A 19,918-nucleotide genomic window follows, 5' to 3' on the forward strand; every position below is an offset into this window, starting at 1 on the left:
GGGAAAAAGAGGAAGGGGGCGGGGCCTGGAGGCGGGGCTAACTGGGCTCTCTTCCTCCAATCAAAACAGAGGAGGGGAGGGGCCGGCGAGGCGAGGCGGAAGGCGGTCGCGTTTCCAAGGAAACCCGCCTCACGCGCGCACGGACGCACGCACGCACGCACGCACGGCGCCGGCCTGTCGTAAGCGCGCTGGCGCCGCTCGTGACCCCGCCCCAATCCGGAAGTGAGCGCGCTGGTCGGTGTCTATGGCAGGAGGCGGCGGCAGCGGCAGCGGCAGCAGCAGCAGCAGCGCTGGGCGGCCCTGAGCCAGGCGGGCAGGCGCGCCCCCCTCCCTCCCTCCCGAGCCCGACATGTGAGGCGCTGCCTGGAAAGGCCCGCTCAAGTAGGCCCGGGGGCGGGGCTATCTTGGTGGGCGGGGCGAAGCCTGCGAGGGGGGGTCCTGTGTGGACGGAGAGGGGCTTGGTCCCACCTAGAGGCGCTCCCCCCCCCCCCACACCCCACCACCACAAGAAGCCCCTTCCCGTCCTCACAGGACGGTAGTGGGGAGGGGTCTGTTGGGGGTGAGATTGAAGGGGGAGGGGTCTTTGAGGGGGAGGGGCTGTGCCCCCTTAGGGGGAGGGGTCTTTGAGAGGGAGGGGGGTGCCCCCAAAGGGGAAGGGGTCTTTCAGGGGGAGGGGCTTTGCCCCCTAAGGGGGAGGGGTCTCTGAGGGGAAGGGGCTGTGCCCCCTAAGGGAGAGGGGGCTTTGAGTGGGAGGAGTTGTGTCCCCTAAGGGGGAGGGGCTGTGCTTCCTTAGGGGGAGGGGTCTTTGAGGGGAAGGGGCTGTGCCTGGTGTGGGAAGGGGCTCTGTCTCGCAATTGTAAACCACCCAGAGAGCTTTGGCTATGGGGCGGTATATAACTGTAATGAATCCAATCAGATGGGCAGGGCCTGTCCTTGGGAGGAGTGTGGTGTTTGTGTTAAGGGGAAGGGGCTCTTCAGGAGCCCAGACTGCTTTGCTCGTGACGGCTGAGGGGCCACGCCGTCCCATGCCTCCAGCATACGGGCAGGAGAGGCCTGTCAGCTTCCAACTTCCCACATGGGATGGGCTGAAGCAAGGGGGCAGTTAGTGGTCACGGCGCGTGGGGTGGCACCCTGGCCAGGCCATGTCCCCCCCCCCTCGCCCGTGGGCCCCTCTTCCAGAGGGGCCTTTGCCTGCAGCCTTCTCCGGCGTTTTCCCCGACTGGCCACCAAACCATGCCTCCCCACCCACCCCCACCCCAGACTTGGTGCAGTGAAGAGCTGTTGTGCATCTCCTTCACCCTTCTTTCCCCCCTGACCTCTTTGCCAGGCTGCCGCCAGCCCCGCCTACGATGGAGCCCACGGCCTCAGGCGTCTTCTGCGGCCGAGTGCTCAGCATGGTCAACTCGGAGGACGTGAACGCCATCATCCTGGCCCAGAAGAACATGTGAGTGGGGCAGGCCTTCCTCGCGTGCCTCTCCTCGCCCATCCTGGCAATGTCGTCTTCTCCCCTTCGTTCGCCGTCTCTCTCCCTTTGCCAGCGAATAGTTCAAAGGGGGGGAGACCCGTGACACCCCCATCACGCCTCTTGCTTCACGCCTCCCTCTCCCCGACTTCCTGTGTCGCCTTTCCTGCATTGTTCTCACCCGGTGAGGCATGGCACCCAGGATGAGCTCTTTCCCTTGATTTCGGTTTACTCTACCGATCATGGAACCGACAGGCCTTAACGTACCCGAAAGCATCTTAAAAACGGACCTCTTCCCCTGGTTTACATATTAGTGTATTTGCTTCATTTTTTTTATCCCAAATCCTCAGGCAATGACTCTCCCCAAACAGCCTGTATCAATAGAAAGTAAGAGAGGTAGGCCCTACACAATAAAACAACCAGATGTTCCAGGAAAGAGGGTGGGAGGAGGGGAAATTCCAGGCCACAACAAGGTGGGCATTTAAATGCACGTTGAGTAGCGTGACCCTGTGGAAAGGAGGACCGGGCTCCTGTACCTCTTAACAGTTGCATAGAAGTTGGGCTCAAGTGACAAGAAGTCAGATTCCGGCTGGACATCAGGAAAAACTTCCTGACTGTTAGAGCAGTACGACACTGGAACCAGTTACTTAGGGAGGTGGTGGGCTCTCTCACCCTAAAGGCTTTCAAGAGGCAGCTGGACAACCATCTGTCAGGGATGCTTTAAGATGGATTCCTGCAATAAGCAGGGGGTTGGACTGGATGGCCTTACAGGCACCTTCCAACTTTACTATTCTATGATTCTATGAGAAAAGGGAATTTTAGCAGGTGTCCTTTGTATGCATGCAGCACCTGCTGAAATCCCCTCTTCTTCACAACAGTGAAAGCTGCAGGAGCCCTGCCCTCTTTTTTAATCTGGTCACTCTAGTATAGCTCCTGCAACTTCACTGCAGATCCGGCATGCCTGCGCTGTTCCTTACAAAATACTCCGAGCTGAGCGCTATGGAAGAGCTGCCTCCATTTACGCTCCTTGAAGCAGATTGAGGGAGATCTTGGGCTCTCAGGAGGAAATGGGCCATCTTAGCCCCGTCTCACGTACTGAGGCCGAGCGGTTCCCCCAGCCCCAGGGATAGGGTGGCCCTGTGGCAAAGAGGGCAGGGCTCCCGCATCTTTACCAGTAGTATCGAAAAGGGAATTTCAGCAGGTGTCACTTGTCTGCGTGCCGCCTCTGGTGAAATCCCCTCTGCAGCACAACAGCTCAAGCTGCAGGAGCCCTGCCCTCTTTTGCCTCGGGTCACTCTAGTATAGCTCCTGCAGCTTGAAATGTAGCAGTTGGTGGATCTTTGGGTGCTGGAAGGATCTAGAACGCTCTTTCACAGCAGGGCAACTGTCAGTTGGGAGCCGAGTGTTCTTCTGGCTGGTAGTGGGATGTCAGGTTCCTGCAGCTGCTCCTTCTCTGGCTGATGGATGGGGCCGGGTTGGTCTCCCTCCTTGGCTTCATATTACTCCTGGGAAGCGCGGGTGTGTGGGTGGGCAGGCAAGCCTCTCCCTGGTCCTAGTTCCCCTGGTTTTTATTCCCTTGCAAACCCAACGCAGAGAAAAAGCAGTCCGCAAATCCCCCCTAGGAAACTGGCTTATATCTGAACAAACTGTTGTTTTATTATCAAGCCCGGTACCAAACACTGCCTTTCCCGTCTCCATACCCCAACCAGGTTGGGGCGGCCCCTCTGCCTCCTTCTTGAAAGTTCTCTGCACGTGCTTTTGGTGATTTATGGATCTAGACTGATCCTGCGCTAGAAAACCTCCCAGATGTCTGGCTGAAGTCCAAGGGTGTGACGTCACCGGGTGGATTTAGCTTCATGCCAGCCCGGTGCCAAGAGAGGCCGGCCGTTGTTGACTCAGAAGCAGGGGTGGGTGACCTCTTGGACACCAACTCCCATCTGCCTCAGCCCGCATGGCAGGGGATGGGAGATGAGGTGGCCGGGGGCGCCGGGTGTAGAGAGTGTGCTCCCAAACCTCAAATCGGCCAGACAACGGGAGAGGCCGGCAGCCGGTATAAAGCAGTCTTGGGTCTTCAAAACTCCATTTCCAGGCAGACATGTACGGCTTAAGCAACCACCCTGAAGACTCGGATTTTATTCCAGGCTGGTTTTGGCGCTTCAGGGAGGAATCCTACGGCCCTCTGGTCATTTCATATTCTTCTCTCTGAGGTCATTCTGAGCTCAGACAGGGGAATCATAGAATTATTATTATTATTATTATTATTATTATTATTATTATTATTATATTTATTTGTATCCCGCCTTTTGCCCAATACTGGGCCTCAAGGCGGTTTTACAAAGTTTAAAACATACATTGCAAAACCTAGGAAAAGAAATGTGTGTAGGGAGTTTTCCCGCCAGACAACACATTTCTTAATGGCGGCGTAAAAACTCCGGAGTTCTAAAACCACCGTTGAGAAACGTGTTGCCTGAACTGAGTCTGTGTGTGTGTTTCATTCCAGCCATTCTGCCAGGCTCTCCAGAGGGAGATGACGTTGTGTTTCTCCGAAAGCTGCTGCTTTCGATGGGAGGCAAATGACGAGGCCCGCTGGGTAATCCACAAAGCTTTTATTAAGCAGCAAACATCTGTTCTACATGAAGAGAGTCTTATCTCTTGGAAACTTCTCCCTAAGCAAAACTATGTAAACTAAGCGAGACAATTGTCCGACCAAGGAGAACAGGAAGCCCCTTCCCAAACGCCCGTATCTTCAGAGAGCCTGGTGCGGAGGCAAGTTCTGGCGCAACCAGACTGACTTTCTCACACCTTCCTTCCGTGCTGTGCGTTTGAGCTTCCAGCGGACCCTAGCATCAGCTAGCTTTTCAGGACGCTCTCCTCCGGAAGAAGGATCACTTCCCACTGAGTGTGTAGGATTTGGCCTTGAGGAGATACGCTCTGGAGAGGGCTGACTCCCAGCTGGGGAATCGCCTGTGAGAGCTTCCTCCCTCACTGGTCCAGGCTGGCTGGTGTCTGGCGCCGCCTCCTCTAGTTCCGAATCTCAGTCTTATTGATTACCTGAAACACCTTCTCCCAAAACAGAGGCAGTAGGTTTAGCCATGACAGATGAGGAGGGCCATGCCACCAGTCCTGCTGAATTCTCCCTCCACCCACCGCCACTTTCCTCCCCTATTCCTTTTTCCCTGGCGTGCCGTGTCTTTTTGGTTTGCAAGCCTGGGACTGTCTCCTTTCATTGATTATACAGAAGCCGCTCCGGGAGCCTTTTGGGGCTGAGGAGCGGCATAAAACCAGTTCAGAGGAAAAAAAGAGATAAATAAATGAACGGACGTAATCGGTACGTCCGTGTTTTTGTAGTGTCGTTTGCGGCCACACGAGGGCGGTGCAGCCTGAAAAGTGGGTTGTAATTCTTTTAAGGAACCAAATAACCACCCCAGTTGAACAGGTTGCTTTCCTTCCTCCCCCCACAGGCTGGACCGATTTGAGAAAACCAACGAGATGCTCCTGAACTTCAACAACCTGTCCGGCGTCCGCATGCAGCAAATGAACGACCGCTTCCTCCACCACACCCGGACGCTGGTGGAGATGAAGAAAGACCTAGATAGCATCTTCCGGAGGATCAGGTGGGTGGGCAGCCAAGCCTTGCCAGCCCCGGTCCGAGCCTTTCTCTGGAATGGAGAATCTTGGGTTCAAAAGCTACCCCTGTTCAGAGCCAACATCGCAGGACTCGTCGGCGCCCTATCGATTAGGGTGACCCTATGAAAAGGAGGACCAGGCTCCTGCATCTTTAACAGTTGCATAGAAAAGGGAATTTCAGCAGGTGTCCTTTGTATACATGGAGAACCTGGTGAAATTCCCTCTTCATCACAACAGTTGTATACCTGAGCCATATAGGGCTTTATAGGTCATAACCAGCACTTTGAATTGTGCCCGAAAACAGACTGGAAGCCAGTGGAGCTGTTTTAACAGGGGAGTTGTCTTCTCCCTGTAACCGGCCCCGGTCAACACTCTGGTTGTTTTTGTAATTTATATGTTTTAATTGTACATGCTTTAATATTGTAAACCGCCTTGAATCCCTGTACTGGGAAAAAGCTGGGATATAAATAAATATAATCATAATCCCATTTCCTTTGCTCTGTGGCAGTGTTTGCAATGTGCTCTCTTACGCAGATTTCTTTATGATTCTTGCAGGACGCTGAAAGGGAAGCTAGCAAAACAGTATCCAGAGGCATTTAGCAGTGAGTACGCCCGCCTTGAACACGCGTTCTCTCTCCAATTACGCTTTTGACGACTGCTTAACTACCCTGCTGCACGAGACGGAACCTCGCCTTGAAAAGAATTAGAATTATTAATAAACGTTACATTATTATGCGCTGTAATAATAATTACACTGCACCAACACTAGTTTCCAGCACTTCCTGAAAACGTACTTATTTCAGGAAGCCTTCCTTGACTGACCAGCCATGCATGGTTACACGTGCGATCCACGGTGGATTAACATGCCATGTGGCAGGAGTTCCCATCCCATGATGGTCCAACTACACACACCGGCTACCCACCTTTTGCAGTGAGGTTAGCGGGCTTCCACAGTGGTTTCCGGGTCGTCTGATGGGAACTCATTCATTCATTCCGGTGAGAAAGCAAAAAAATAATAATACCCTTGATCATAGAGTCCGCTGGCAAGAGCGACCTCTACTTCCGGCGATGCTCTAGCCTGCATGGACTTTGTCTATGGTTTTTGTCGCCATGTGTCGGATGGAGTGGCTGCCACCAGCCCATTCGTGCCACAGAGGACACTGGGATGTGTGGTTAAACTGCGGATTATCACCAGGTAACTACGGGTGGTGGTGGTACAGGAACCACGCTGCACTGCACGGTTCCCAATCATGCGACAGGCCCACTTATTATTTATTGCATTTGTATACCGCCCCATAGCCGAAGCTCTCTGGGCAGTTCACATAAGATAAAAACACTTCAAAACAATATACAAAGATTAAAAACCACAAAAACAAGCAAAATACACATACATTTAAAACCACGATAACAACTTCGTCTGATGGGAACTGCAGCAGTTACAGTATTGCAGCAGTTACGGTAACCACCCGCCCTCCATGCTCATCTGAATCGAGTGCTTATCTCTTATTGTTCACTGCTCCGGAATCTGTTTAGATGTGGCATGGTCAGTGAGGTAGGTACATCCCTCACACCCTTTCCAGCCTGCCCTGGCATTTTGGAAGAAATCCCCCCTCTCTCTTTCTCTCCTTCCCCTTCCAGATATTCACGAATCTCCCATCCTGGAAGACGATGACTTTGACCCCATACCCAAGAGCACGGCCACAACCATCGCTACCTCGGAGCAGAGCACGGAGTCCTGTGACACCAGCCCGGACATCATTTCTCCCGCCACCAGCCACGACTTCGAAGACCTCTCCCAGGGGCCCTGCGACTCGCCGGCGGTGAACGGGCAGAGCGTCACAGACGACGGCAACGAGACGGACTAGTCCGCGCATTTTAAGCTTCTGCGGGGGGGCGGGCGCAAAGGCCGGGACTTCCTCCTCGCGGCTGGACATGCCAACTTTGGACACCCTTCTTTTCTTTTTTTTCTAATCTGTATTCTCTATGTTGTCTTGGCTGACGATTTTCTGTCTGGGGAGAACGGGGCTTTTGCACGAACCACCATCGTCCTATTGGTGCTGATCTGTGATTTATGCCAAATAAGCATAGCCTTGAGCGGGGAATTCACTTCCTTTTTTCTTTTCTTTTTCTGGGGGGAGAAGGATGGCCAGTTGCATAACTCAGTGCTTGTACCAAGGGCTGCCTCCAAACTTCAAGCTAACACTTCCCCCCCATACGCTATTGGAAGGATCCCGGGAACCCGAGCTATGTCATTCAGCATTCCCCAATCTGGCAGTCCAGATGTCTCGGACTGCAACTCCCGTTGTCCAGGAATGATGGGAATTGCGGTTCGATATTTCTGGGCAATGCCAGGTTGGGGAAGGCTGAAGTTGACCCTCTGTATAAGCGCTGGTCAGTCAGCTATACATCTTTGCAGTGACTACAGGCTGGCTCAGCCGTCTTAAGAAGTTGAGGACTATATGAGACCAAAGCCGTAAGGGCGTCTGCAGTGATGGCCAGCTGAAGTTGGCTCAGCTACCTTGAGGGCACGCGTTGTTTTAATGTTTAGAGGCGGGGGAAGTTTGCCGTAAAAAAACCCGAGCGAAAACGTGTCGCTCCAGCAGGCCATCTTCCCCATCTGCTTCTTCGGCAAAGTTTGCCGGAATCCTCTCTCGCGTCGGTCCTCCTTTGGAGCGAGCCGTGTCCCTGCACAATCCTCATTCCCACCCGGGCGAGGTTTCCCAAAAAAACAGGCCCTCCCCCTCAAGCTTTTGGCCAAGATCTCCTTCCCCAGCTAACTTGACAAAGAGTCAAAACGCTCTATATTCGCCGGTTCTTCTAACGCCCTCCCCAAAAAGTGTATGGTTTCCCCGCGCAATCTTTTAATCATCTTAACGATGCACCTTATAACTTACATGATGGCCTGTACGCACCTCTGCAGCTTGCCTTGCGCTGTCTCTTAACGTGGAGTCGTCTTGACTGCTGCACCCACCTGTCACTTGTCACGTCGAACAATCCAGTCGGATTTTTCTTCCGTTCTGTTTAGATCCCCTTTTACGGCACCCTCAGTTATCGTAATGCCAGTGGGCGTCTGTCTTCTTTATTTGGTTTCCGAGCCCCGAAAGGGTCAGCCACCCTCTGTATTAAGGGTTCTCTGGTACAGCTAAATTTGTTAAACGGCGGTTGGTGCGTTGCCTCCTTCCGCTAATGTGATCTCCTGAAATGCGTTGTAATTCAAAGAAGAATATTTTTGTACTGCTACAAGTTTACAGAGATTAATGAGGTAATAACCAATAAAGGAGTTAAGTTAATAGATCCGGTGCACATCCTCGTGTGTTTGAGATTTGTAGAGCTGGGAAAAGTGCAGAAATGGGCAGCTAAAACGATCAAGAGGCTGGAGTATCTTCCCTAGGAGGGAAGGTTGCATCAACTGGGATTGTTTAGCTTGGAAAAGAGGCTAAGGGGAGACATTATAGAGGTGTACAAAATTATGCCAGGTGTGGAGAATGTGGACGGGGAGACATTTTCCTCCCTCTCCGATAATACTAGAACCTAACGGGGTCATCCCGTGAAACTGATGGGTAGGGGATCCAGGACAAATAAAAGGAAGGACTTCACACAGTGCAGAGCTCAACTATGGCATTCACTACCACAAGATGTAGGGATGGCCACCAATTCGGATAGCTTTAGAAGGGTGGTGGTGGATAAATTCCTGGAGAAGGCTATCAATAGCTACTGGTTATCAATAGCTACTGGTTATGTGCCACCTCTCTCAAAATACTACAACCCAACAGGATCATCCCATGAAGCTGATTGCTGGGCGATTCAGGACAGAGAAAAGGAAGGGCTTCTTCACACAGTGCAGAGTTAAACTGCGGAACTCACTACCACAAGGTGTGGTGATGGCCACCAATTTGGATGGTTTTTAAAGGGGGGGCAGATCAATTCCTGGAGGAGGCTACTAGTGCTGATGGTAGAGGTGTACAAAATTATGCATGGTGTGGAGAAGGTGGATATGGAAACATTTTTCTTCCTCTCTCAAAACACTAGAAGCCATGAAACTGATGGGTGGGAGATTCAGGACAAATAAAAGGAAAGACTTCTTCACACAGTGCAGAGTTAAACTATGGAACTCACTCCCACAAGATGTTGTGACGGCCACCAATCTGGATGGCTTTCAAAGGGGGTTGGCTCAATTCCTGAAGGAGAAGGCTATCAATGGCTACTAGCCCTGATAGCTCTGTGCTACGTCCAGAATCCGAGGCAGTAAGCCTATGCACACCAGCTGCTGGGGAACATGGACAGGAGGGTGCTGTTGCACCATGTCCTGCTTTATGGGTCCCTGGTCGACAGCTGATTAGCCACTGTGTGAACAAAATGATGGTCTAGATGGACCTTTGATCTTAACCGGGGTGTTCTTTGGCGGCGACCGAACAAGACGCTGTAAAGAAGGCAAACTCCATGTTAGGCATGATACGAAAAGGAATTGAGAATCAAACTGCCAGCATCATACTGCCTTTATGCAAATCTTTGGTGCGACCTCACTTGGAATACTGTGTACGGTTCTGGTCACCACACCTAAAAAAGGGTATTATAGAGCTGGGGACAGTGCCAAAAAGGGCAACTAAAATGTTTAAGGAGCTTGGGGAAAAGGAGGCATGATAAAGGGGTACAAAATGATGCCTGGTGTGGAGAAGGTGGATATAGAGAGCCATTTTTCTCCCTTTCTCTTAAAATCGCACTCAAAAATGGTCATGGTTGCCATGGGGTGTGTGATTGATGTGGAAGATGGGAGTTGTAGTCCAACACATCTGGTAGGCAACAGGTAGCTGTGAGCCACCTGTGCCCCCCTCACATGTTTTGGACTTCAACTCCCATTAGCTTCAGCTGGTATAGCCAAGGCTCAGGCATTCTGGGAGTTGTAGTCGGCGATCTGTCCACTTGTCTCTATGGTGATTTGCCTTTTCGCTCGGTCCGACTTTTTTTCTTTTCTTTTTTAAACCGGAAGTTTTGTCTGGACGTCTCCGCCTCTATGGTCGGCGCCGCCGGTTTCCCTGGTCACCCGCGCTCCTGATGCGCATGCGCCCGAGAAGGGGGTGTGAGGCGAGGGAAAAAGATGGCGGCCGCCGGCTTCGGTGGCGGCGGCGGCCCCGTGGAGGTGGCGCTGGTGGCGGCGGCCGAGGCCTCGTCCGGAGGCGGCAGCGGGTGCTGCTCCGTGTGGGAAGTGGGCTCCGGAGCGTCGGTGGCCGGCTACCGCGGGGGCTGCTGCGCCGCTCGCGGGCTGGCGCTGCTGGGCGGGGAGCACTTGCTGGGGGCGCAGCTCGGCAAGGCCTGTGTGGGCGCCTGGGAGCTCCAGAGGAAGGTGAGTAGGGAGGGAGGCGCATGCGCAGCCGCGGGGGCGGGGCGCAAAGAAAACCCAGCACAGCCACCTGCCCCAGGAAGGAATATCTCCCCCCCCCATGGGAAAGCCCCCCTCCATTAGACCCCTTCTCCTCAGACCCCCCCCACCTTAGGAGTATCCCCCCCCACAGCACAGAGCCTCTCCCCTCCCAGGACTGCCCCCCCCTAGAAATGTCCCTCCTCTACAGGCAAGATCCTCCTCATAAGAAAGTCCACCCCCAGGAAGGAATATCCCCCCATGGGAAAGCCCCATACATTAGACCCCTTCTCCTCAGACCCCCCCCCCACCTTAGGAGTATCCCCCCCCCCCCACAGCACAGAGCCTCTCCCCTCCCAGGACTGCCCCCCCTAGAAATGTCCCTCCTCTACAGGCAAGATCCTCCTCATAAGAAAGTCCACCCCCAGGAAGGAATATCCCCCCATGGGAAAGCCCCATACATTAGACCCCTTCTCCTCAGACCCCCCCCACCTTAGGAGTATCCCCCCCCCACAGCACAGAGCCTCTCCCCTCCCAGGACTGCCCCCCCTAGAAATGTCCCTCCTCTACAGGCAAGACCCTCCTCATAAGAAAGTCCCCCCCCAGGAAGGAATACCCCCCATGGGAAAGCCCCCCCCATTAGACCCCTTCTCCTCAGACCCCCCACCTTAGGAGTATTCTCTCCCAGTACTGTCCCCTCTAGAAATGTCCCTTCTTTACAGGCAAGACCCTCCTCATAAGAAAGTCCCCCCCATGGGAAAGCCCACCCCATTAGATCCCTTCTCCTCAGACCCCCCCACCTTAGGAGTATCCCCCCCCACAGCACAGAGCCTCTCCCCTCCCAGGACTGCCCCCCCTAGAAATGTCCCTCCTCTACAGGCAAGACCCTCCTCATAAGAAAGTCCACCCCCAGGAAGGAATATCCCCCCATGGGAAAGCCCCACACATTAGACCCCTTCTCCTCAGAACCCCCCCACCTTAGGAGTATCCCCCCCTCCACAGCACAGAGCCTCTCCCCTCCCAGGACTGCCCCCCCTAGAAATGTCCCTTCTTTACAGGCAAGACCCTCCTCATAAGAAAGTCCCCCCCCAGGAAGGAATACCCCCCATGGGAAAGCCCCCCCCATTAGACCCCTTCTCATCAGACCCCCCCACCTTAGGAGTATCCTCTCCCAGTACTGTCCCCCCCCCCAGAAATGTCCCTTCTTTACAGGCAAGACCCTCCTCATAAGAAAGTCCCCCCCCATGGGAAAGCCCACCCCATTAGATCCCTTCTCCTCAGACCCCCCCACCTTAGGAGTATCCCCCCCATAGCACAGGGCCTCTCCCCTCCCAGGACTGCCCCCCTTAGAAATGTCCCTCCTCTACAAGTAAGACCCCCCTCATAAGAAAGTTCCCCCCCATTAATAGCATGCCCCCCCAGAAGGAGTATCGCCCCCCCACGAGAATGGTTCTCCTTAGAAACCCCCCACCTTAGGAGCGTCCTCTCCCCATAGGAATACCCCCAGCACAAGCCCCTCTTCCCCATTAGGAACACACAGAGACCCTGTAGGGATGTCTACCCCAGGAAGGAAAGCACATGCTGAGATAGGGTGGGCGGCCATTTGTTGCCAGCACTTTCAGTAGTAGCCCTCCCAAAGAGGCCCTCTTGGCACCTGCTTCGTTACCTTTCCAACGCCAGGCAAATATCTTTTTATTCTCGCGGGCCTTTTAATCTGCTTTATTTCTGCCGCTATGCTGCGTTTTTAAGTAGTTTTCATCGTGGATGTTTTGAGCTCTCGTGATGCCTGTTTTAGCCACGGCTGCTTTTAATCAACTCCATTTTATTATGTTTTGGGGATTTATTTGCCTCTTTGTTGACCATGCTGGCTGAGAGGGTTGGGAGTTGTAGTCCAAAACATCTGGACGGCATTTGGTTGGGGAAGGCGACTAATATGTTTAAATGATATTATTATCCCCATATTCTAGATGGAGGGACCGAGGTTGAGAGAGAGAGAGAGAGAGGCTCAGTTCAGACAACACGTTTCTCTACGCAGTGTGAAAACTCCGCTCAGCGGTTGAGTTTCTAGAACACAACATGTTCTGACTCCACCGTTGTGTGACTATGGGCTGCCGTGCAGTTGAGTAAATTCCATCACATCGTTTGATTGACAGTTCCTCCAACCTCTCTTCTCCCCCGGCCCTCCCAACAGTATCCCATCAGCCATTGCTGCAAAACCACCCCAAACCCGTTGGCTCTCCTACAGCGGCACTCGCTCCTTTTGCCGCTCTTGCCAGGGAACTCTGTAGTCAGTCTGAAAAGTTAACTCAACACAACGGGAAACTCCACGGAGCCCGCTGCACAGCACAGAACACAACAGTTGTGCAGGAACTCTCCTCTGCACAGCGTGGGTATTCTGTGTGTAGTGTTTTTGACGACAACAAAAACCCTCCTCCCTGAGGTGGAGTTTTCCCTCCAGACAACGCATTTCTCAACGGTGGCGTAAAAACTCCACCGTGGAGTTTGAAAAACCCTGTTGAGAAACGTGTTGTCTGTACAAAATTATGCCTGGAATGGAGAATGCGGATAGGGAGACATTTTTCTCCCACTCTCAAAATACTAGAACCCAAGGGGGTCATCCCATGAAACTGATGGGTGGGAGATCCAGGACAAATAAAAGGAAGGGCTTCTTCACACAGTGCACAGTTAAATTATGGAACTCACTACCACAAGATGTAGTGATGGCCACCAATCTGGATGGCTTTAAAAGGGGGTTGGATCAATTCCTGGAGGCAAAGGCTATCCATGGATACTAGCCTTGATGGTTGTGTGCTATCTCCAGTATTCTAGGCAGGAAGCCTGGGTGCACCAGTTGCTGGGGAACATGGGTGGGAGAGTGCTGTTGTACCATGTCCTGCTTTGTTGGTCCCTGGTTGACAGATGGTCGGCCACTGTGTGAACAGAGTGCTGGACTAGATGGACCCTTGGTCTGATCCAGCAGGGCTCTTCTTAACAGAGCCAGAGAGTGTAGCTTGATTTCGATTTCCAGGGTCAGGACTTTAATATAGCTAGAGCCTTATACTGCTACAATTTCAAAGAACCATAGATAGAATTATCTTTCCTCCCATGCTCCAGAATTTCCCGGCTGCTCTTTTGCTCCTATTCTGTTCTGCTGAAAGAATTAAAAACAAAGCCGTTTAAGCAGCCAGGCAGAGTATGAAGCACTGTTCATCTCATCTCTCTTTTCTGGGCGGCTGTATATCGTCTTCTGCCTCTTCTTCTGGAATCTAGTTTACTGTTGTAAAGTGTGTGTGTGTTTGTGTGTGGGCAGTTTTGATTTCAAGGCCTTTTCCAATCTTTCTTTGGCGCCATGTAGCTCAGGACTGAATAACAATAGCTCTCCAGAATCTGAGACAGAGAGAGGTCTCTCCTGTCTTCTTAGTCCCTTTTTAACGGGGCATCATAGAAAAGTAGAATTGGAAGGGGCCTACAAGGCCCTTGAGTCCAACTCCCTGCTGAATGCAGGAATCCACCCTAAAGCAACCCTGACAGATGCTTGTCCAGCTGCCTCTTGAAGGCCTCTAGTGTGGGAGAGCCCACCACCTCCCTAGGTTCCATTGTCGTACTGCTCTAACAGGACATTTTTCCTGATGTTTTGTCATACTGCTCAAACAGTCAGGAAGATTTTCCTGATGCTCAGCTGGAATCTGGCTTCCTGTAACTTGAGCCCATTCTTCCGTGCCCTGCACTCTGGATTGATAAGAGGAGATCCTGGCCTTCCTCTGTGGGACAACCTTTCAAGTCCTTGAAGAGTGCTATCAATGTCTCCCTTCAGTCTTCTCTTCTCCAGGAACTAAACTCGGAATCTTCTGCATTCAAACCATGTGCTCTTCCCTTTGCAGTGAAGCTCACATGGTCTCCCCTTCCCCCCCTCCCGCATATTTCAGACATCTTCCAGGTGTGTCTCCGTCCCCCCAATCCCCCCGTTGAGACTATACTAGGTCAAGTGAATCCTACCACAACCTTCCTCTTCTTCTGTCTCTAGGATCAGCTCCAGCAGAAGATAATATGCCCGGGCCTAGTGACTTGCCTGACAGCTGCTCCCAACGGTCTCTACGTCCTGGCAGGTATCGCCGAAAGCATCTACCTCTGGGAGGTAAGTCCTCGGACACTCGTGCAAGAGATGGCTTAAAGGTTTAAGAAATTAGGGAACTGGGTTGCTGTCTTTTTCTCCCCTCTAGCCAGTGAGCTGGGTTCAAGCCTGCTGAAGTGATGACCATCTCTCTCCCCACTGCAAATAACGAGATATTGGAAGCATAATTTTATGGAGGCTCAGCTCAAGGCCTTGCCACAAGAGGGCGGAAGTGTCACCGTCTTCATAGCAATTCATGCTACTGATGTTGTTTTCGATGCGAAGGAGAAGGTGGAGGAAAAGCAGATTCTTGGAGCACCGTGTGCCCCCTAGATGAGGAAGCTTTTTAGCTCCTGAGCAACTGCTGTATTTCAGGGCTTCTTCAGTCAGGCGTAGCGCAGACACGTAGACTACTGGGTACAGTTCTAGTCACCGCACATAAAAAAAAAATGATATTATGGAGCTGGAAAAATGTGTAGAAAAAGGCAACTGATATGATCCAGGGGGCTGGAGCATCTCCCCTAGGAAGGAAGGTGACAACAGCTGGGACGTTCAGCTTGGAAAAAAAGGAGGCTGAGGGGAGACAGGATAAGAGTGGAGAAGGTGGATCGGGAGACGTTTTTCTCCCTCCCCCCAAATACTGTAAGGAACCTCTTTGGTTTTGCCAGTTTATGAGGAGCAGGCAAAAAAAAAAACAATTTAAGAAACCATCGATATTAGTAACAAAGAAAATTATTTATGTCTTAAACAACGTATTCATCATGCTAAAATAAAACGTTCCATAATCCATTTTTTTTCCAGAAAAAAACAAAAAAGGCTTGCGGGGGGGAAGGCGCCCCCCCCCCCGAATTTTTCCAGCTTTTTTCCCCTTGCCTTCACATCTCTCTTCAGGGTTATGCTCCACTTAGCTGTGGGTTCCTTTTCTTCCTTCTTTCACAGCCTGTTCTCTAAGGGTTCCCCCCCTCCCCATACACACACACACATGCACAAATCTCCTGCACATTGAAGCAGGATGGGGAAAAGAAGGATGAATAATCCAAAAGCAGAGCCTCCCAGGACTGCTGATGCTGCTTTCTGTGTGTGTGTGTGTTTTCTCCTTCGGGTGTTGCTTTGAGGCTGCCGTACACAGCAGACAGGCCTTTTCGCTTCCAGCAACCTTTTCACCCCGGGGTTAATGAGGGAAGCGCACGCTTCCTCCCAGAAGCAGCTCTCTCATTTATATCCCAGGGAAAAAGAGGGTTTGTGTTTGTTTACAGCCGTTTTGAAATAATTCCAACTCCGTCTTTGAGTGTCCTTATTTCTGGAACTGTGATTTTTTGGGGCTGAAATTAGTTTTTTGTAGTCGCGTCTGAGTTTTAACGTTGTGTATTGTGCTTCCTGATGGGCCACAGCGTGCACTCCCCACAGCTGACTCCTCAGTTTGATTCTTAGTAAGTTGCACTCTTTGTCAAACCATAATTACTTCATGGGCTTTAGCTAGTTTGAACTTGCATCCATTTTTAAGTGAGGCCTCATGCTATCACAGAAGGACTGAAATGCTTTCAATACTAGTTCTATATTGGAGTCAGGAGCTAAGATTATATTTTGTAGAGATATGCCTAGTGCTGAGTTTTGAAAACCTTTGAGTTTATCTACTTAAACTTTTTGCCATTTCAGTCTCCTCTCTCCCTGTATTTCCAGATTCTGTGCTAATCAATGATCTGTAGGGGACGCTTTCCTCATATTGGATTTAGCGGCTATTTTCAGTGCTATAGGCTGATGGTCACTGTCTTCCCTCTGGTTTACTATTATACCAGAAAATAAATGGGCACTTCTTCTGGGAACATAGACATAATCGAGGACACTACCTGCCCATTGAGAAAAATAAGTGAAGGGATAAGAAGTGTTTTAAAGCAGCAGTTTCTGCAGCTGAAATCTCCCCATGGCCTGAGTTCGATCCCAGCGGAAGCTGGTTTCAGGCAGCCGGCTTGGGTCGACTCAGCCTTCCATCTTCCCGAGGTCGGTAAAACGAGTACCCAGTTAGCTGAGGGAAAGGTAATAATGGCCGGGGAAGGCAACGGCAAACCACGCTATAAGGCCTGCCGAGAAAACGTCAGTGAAAGCTGGCATCCCTCCAAGAGTCAGTAATGACTCAGTGCTTGCACGAGAGGTTCCTTTCCTTTTCCTTCTACCTACAATCTGCAGTCCAAATTTATATGTTAACTGAAAAAGGTTTACTCCCACATTGTTTATTTCATAAATGTATTAGATTGGAAACTGGAGTTGATTTGATTGTCTCTTCAACGATTGACATCATTGAAGGGCGTCCACGCTCTTGGCAAAAGAGGCATGTGTGGCTGCCAGTCAGGAAGGCAGTGACGTTGGCCCTACCCTGGCATTGTTTTAGGATTACTGTGAACCCAAATCCTTCCTTTACCCCCTCAGATATATTTGTTTGTTTTACTTATTTAGTTAAAGTAGGGTGACCCTGTGGAAATGAGGACAGTATCTTTCACAGTTGTATAGAGAAGGGGATTTCAGCAGGGATCATTTGTATGCACGCAGCAGCTGGTGAAATGCCCTCTTCATCACAACAGTCAAAGCTGCAGGAGCCCTGCCCTCTTTTCTATCTGGTCATTCTACAAAAGAGGGCAGGGCTCCTGCAGCTTTGACTGTTGTGATGAAGAGGGAATTTCACCCGGTGCTGCATGCATACAAATGACACCTGCTGAAATTCTCCTTTCTTATACAACTGTTAAAGATACAGCAGCCCTGTCTTTTTTCCCATAGGGTCACCCTAGTTAAAGCATTTTTTTTCCTGCCCCTCAGCCAAAAATGATTGATTGCATTTATATCCCACCTTTTTTCCCAAGGCGTCGTACATAATCCTCCTCCTCCTCTCCATTTTATCCTCACAACAACCCTGTGAGGTAGGCTGGGCTGAGAGTCTGTGAATGGCCTAAAGTCACCCAGTGGGTTTCCATGGCCGAGGGGGGACTCAAACCCAGATCTCACGACTCCCAGTCCTACACTTTAGCTGCTGCACCACACTGGCTCTCAAAAATGCTTCCAAAGCAGCTTACATATAATCAGGAAAGAGGAAAGGGTGGTGGATTAAGCAGTCTTTCAGCAGCGCTGGAGGAATGGCTGCTTCCCCCCACCGTCTCCCTCAGTACCGGAACGGCTGCAGATCTATTTGTGGCAAGGCGAGGGACGGCCAAAATCCCTGTCGTCTTTTCGGGACAAAGCAGACACCGGCCCAGTTCACACTATTGCAGTGCAGTTAACAAGCCACGGTGCCAGTGCATTCAGGGGCTATCAGAATGATTTTTTTTTGCTACAGTAGAATACAGCAGCAGACACCGGCCCAGTTCACACTATTGCAGCGCAGTTAACAAGCCACGGTGGCTTATTAACTTCCCGGCACGTGCCGGACACATTTCCTTCATTGCCCTCGCTGGCTCAGCTTGCCACGTCATCCGGATCTGTGCGGCAGGGCTCATTCAAGGGGGCAGCAACCCTCAAATAACCCGTGGGCGAGGGGAAATAAACCTCCGTGGCGTGTTCACCGTGCCGCAGTTGTGCGAACCGGCCCAGTGGATTCACTTCAGACGCAGCCGTGCGCCAAACCAGGACTTCTTCTATCATAATTTACAACACAAACCGAATGCGAGCTGCCAAATATGTAATAAACCGTCCGTTTGCTTCGTTCGAGCGTTTCGACCCTGCTCTTTGCCAAAAAAGCCTCTCTGAGTAGAAGACCGAGGCTTAAACCGTGGCTTAGAGCTGCTTGAATATTTTTGTTCTCCTTCTGCAGGGGCTCTGGAGTTGGAGTGACGGCTGTAACTCTGTCTCTGTCGGTTTAGATTTCATACCAACCCAAAATTGCAAACATAAAGGCGGGCGGGGGGAGCAGCCATCTAATTTCCAGCAGAAGCCAAGTGCGTTGTTGCTGCTGCTGTTACTGTTAAAAGATTTGTTGCCTTATTCCAAGTCTTTGATGATTTCACTCAGCAGCTCCGTACCCATGTTGAAGAGCCAGGGTGGGGGGCTAAGATGGAAACGTGTGGGGCACCAAGTGCCGTGGGGACGAGCAGAGCACACATGTCCATACCATTTCCTGAACCCGATCCTGCAGGTAGGAGCAGAGCACACATAAAATTTTGGGTGGTGTGGAGGTCCAGTGTGGCGTAGTGGCGAAAGTGTTGGACTGGGAGTCGGGAGATCCGAGTTCTAGTTCCCACTCGGCCGTGAAAACCCACTGGGTGACTGTAGGCCAGACACAGTCTCTCAGCCCGACCCACCTCGCAGGGTTGTTGTTCTGAGCATAGAAGCAGAGAGGAGGAGGATTACGTACGCTGCTTTGGGTTCCTTGGAGGAAAAAAGGCAGGAGATAAATGCAATAATAAAAAGTAAAGTGGATAGAGGTTTCTCAAGTTACAGGAAGCCAGATTCCTTCTGGACATCAGGAAAAACTTCCTGACTGTTAGAGCAGTACGACAATGGAATCAGTTACCTAGGGAGGTGGTGGGCTCTCCCACACTAGAGGCCTTCAAGAGGCAGCTGGACAACCATCTGTCAGGGATGCTTTAGGGTGGATTCCTGCATTGAGCAGGGGGTTGGACTCGATGGCCTCGTAGGCCCCTTCCAACTCTGCTTTTCTATGATTCTATGATCAGGAAAAACTTCCTGCCTGTTAGAACGGTATGACAATGGAACCAGTGACCTAGGGAGGTTGTGGGCTCTCCCACACTAGAGGCCTTCAAGAGGTAGCTGGACAACCCTCTGTCAGGGATGCTTTAGGGTGGATTCCTGCATTGAGCAGGGGGTTGGACTCGATGGCCTCGTAGGCCCCTTCCAACTCTGCTATTCTCTGATTCTCTCTCATATTAGAACCCATCCCATGAAGCTGTATGGTAGGAGATTCAGGACAGACAAAAGGAAGGACTCCTTCACGCAGCACCCAGTTAGTGGAATTTGCTACCACAAGATGTAGCAACAGGCGTCAGTTTGCGTGGTTTTAAATGCAGGGGAGACAAAATTCCTGAAGGGGAAAGCTATCGATGCTTCTAGTCCTATATACACCAGTTGTTGGGGAACATGGGTGGGAGGGTACTGTTGCATTTATAGGATCATAGAATAGTAGAGTTGGAAGGGGCCTATAAGGCCATCAAGTCCAACCCCCTACCCCGTCCAGGAATCCACCTCAAAGCATCCCTGACAGACGTCCCGCTTGTGGGCTTTCCCTTGGGGCAGCTGGTTGGCCACTGTGTGGACAGAATGCCGGACCAGAGAGGCCTTGGTTCTGATTCAGCAGCGTTCCTCGGTTGTTCTCATCACATCCAACCCGCACGGAAGCAATGCCCCAGTCACTATTGCTCGC

At 51.5% G+C, this 19,918-nt stretch overlaps 2 protein-coding genes across 2 annotated transcripts in view; both read left to right on the forward strand.

Moving 5' to 3' along the window:
- Positions 1 to 283: 283 nt before the first annotated feature.
- Positions 284 to 8,381, forward strand: KXD1 (KxDL motif containing 1). The gene is made up of 5 exons (XM_063147090.1): positions 284 to 381; positions 1,328 to 1,444; positions 4,924 to 5,076; positions 5,645 to 5,691; positions 6,728 to 8,381. The coding sequence occupies exons 2-5, from the start codon at positions 1,350 to 1,352 to the stop codon at positions 6,952 to 6,954; spliced, it is 522 nt and encodes a 173-aa protein (XP_063003160.1). The 5' UTR covers positions 284 to 381; positions 1,328 to 1,349; the 3' UTR covers positions 6,955 to 8,381.
- A 1,794-nt stretch (positions 8,382 to 10,175) lies between these two features.
- The window catches only part of WDR18 (WD repeat domain 18), a 48,976-nt gene continuing 39,233 nt past the window's right edge, over positions 10,176 to 19,918 (forward strand). Inside the window, exons 1-2 of the mRNA XM_063146867.1 lie at positions 10,176 to 10,430; positions 14,470 to 14,580. Of these exons, the coding sequence (XP_063002937.1) occupies positions 10,185 to 10,430; positions 14,470 to 14,580 (357 nt within the window). The 5' untranslated portion in view covers positions 10,176 to 10,184. The remainder of the gene's footprint in view (positions 10,431 to 14,469; positions 14,581 to 19,918) is intronic.

Source organism: Elgaria multicarinata, chromosome 23, assembly GCF_023053635.1.
Source record: "Elgaria multicarinata webbii isolate HBS135686 ecotype San Diego chromosome 23, rElgMul1.1.pri, whole genome shotgun sequence".
Taxonomy (NCBI): Eukaryota; Metazoa; Chordata; class Lepidosauria; order Squamata; family Anguidae; genus Elgaria; species Elgaria multicarinata.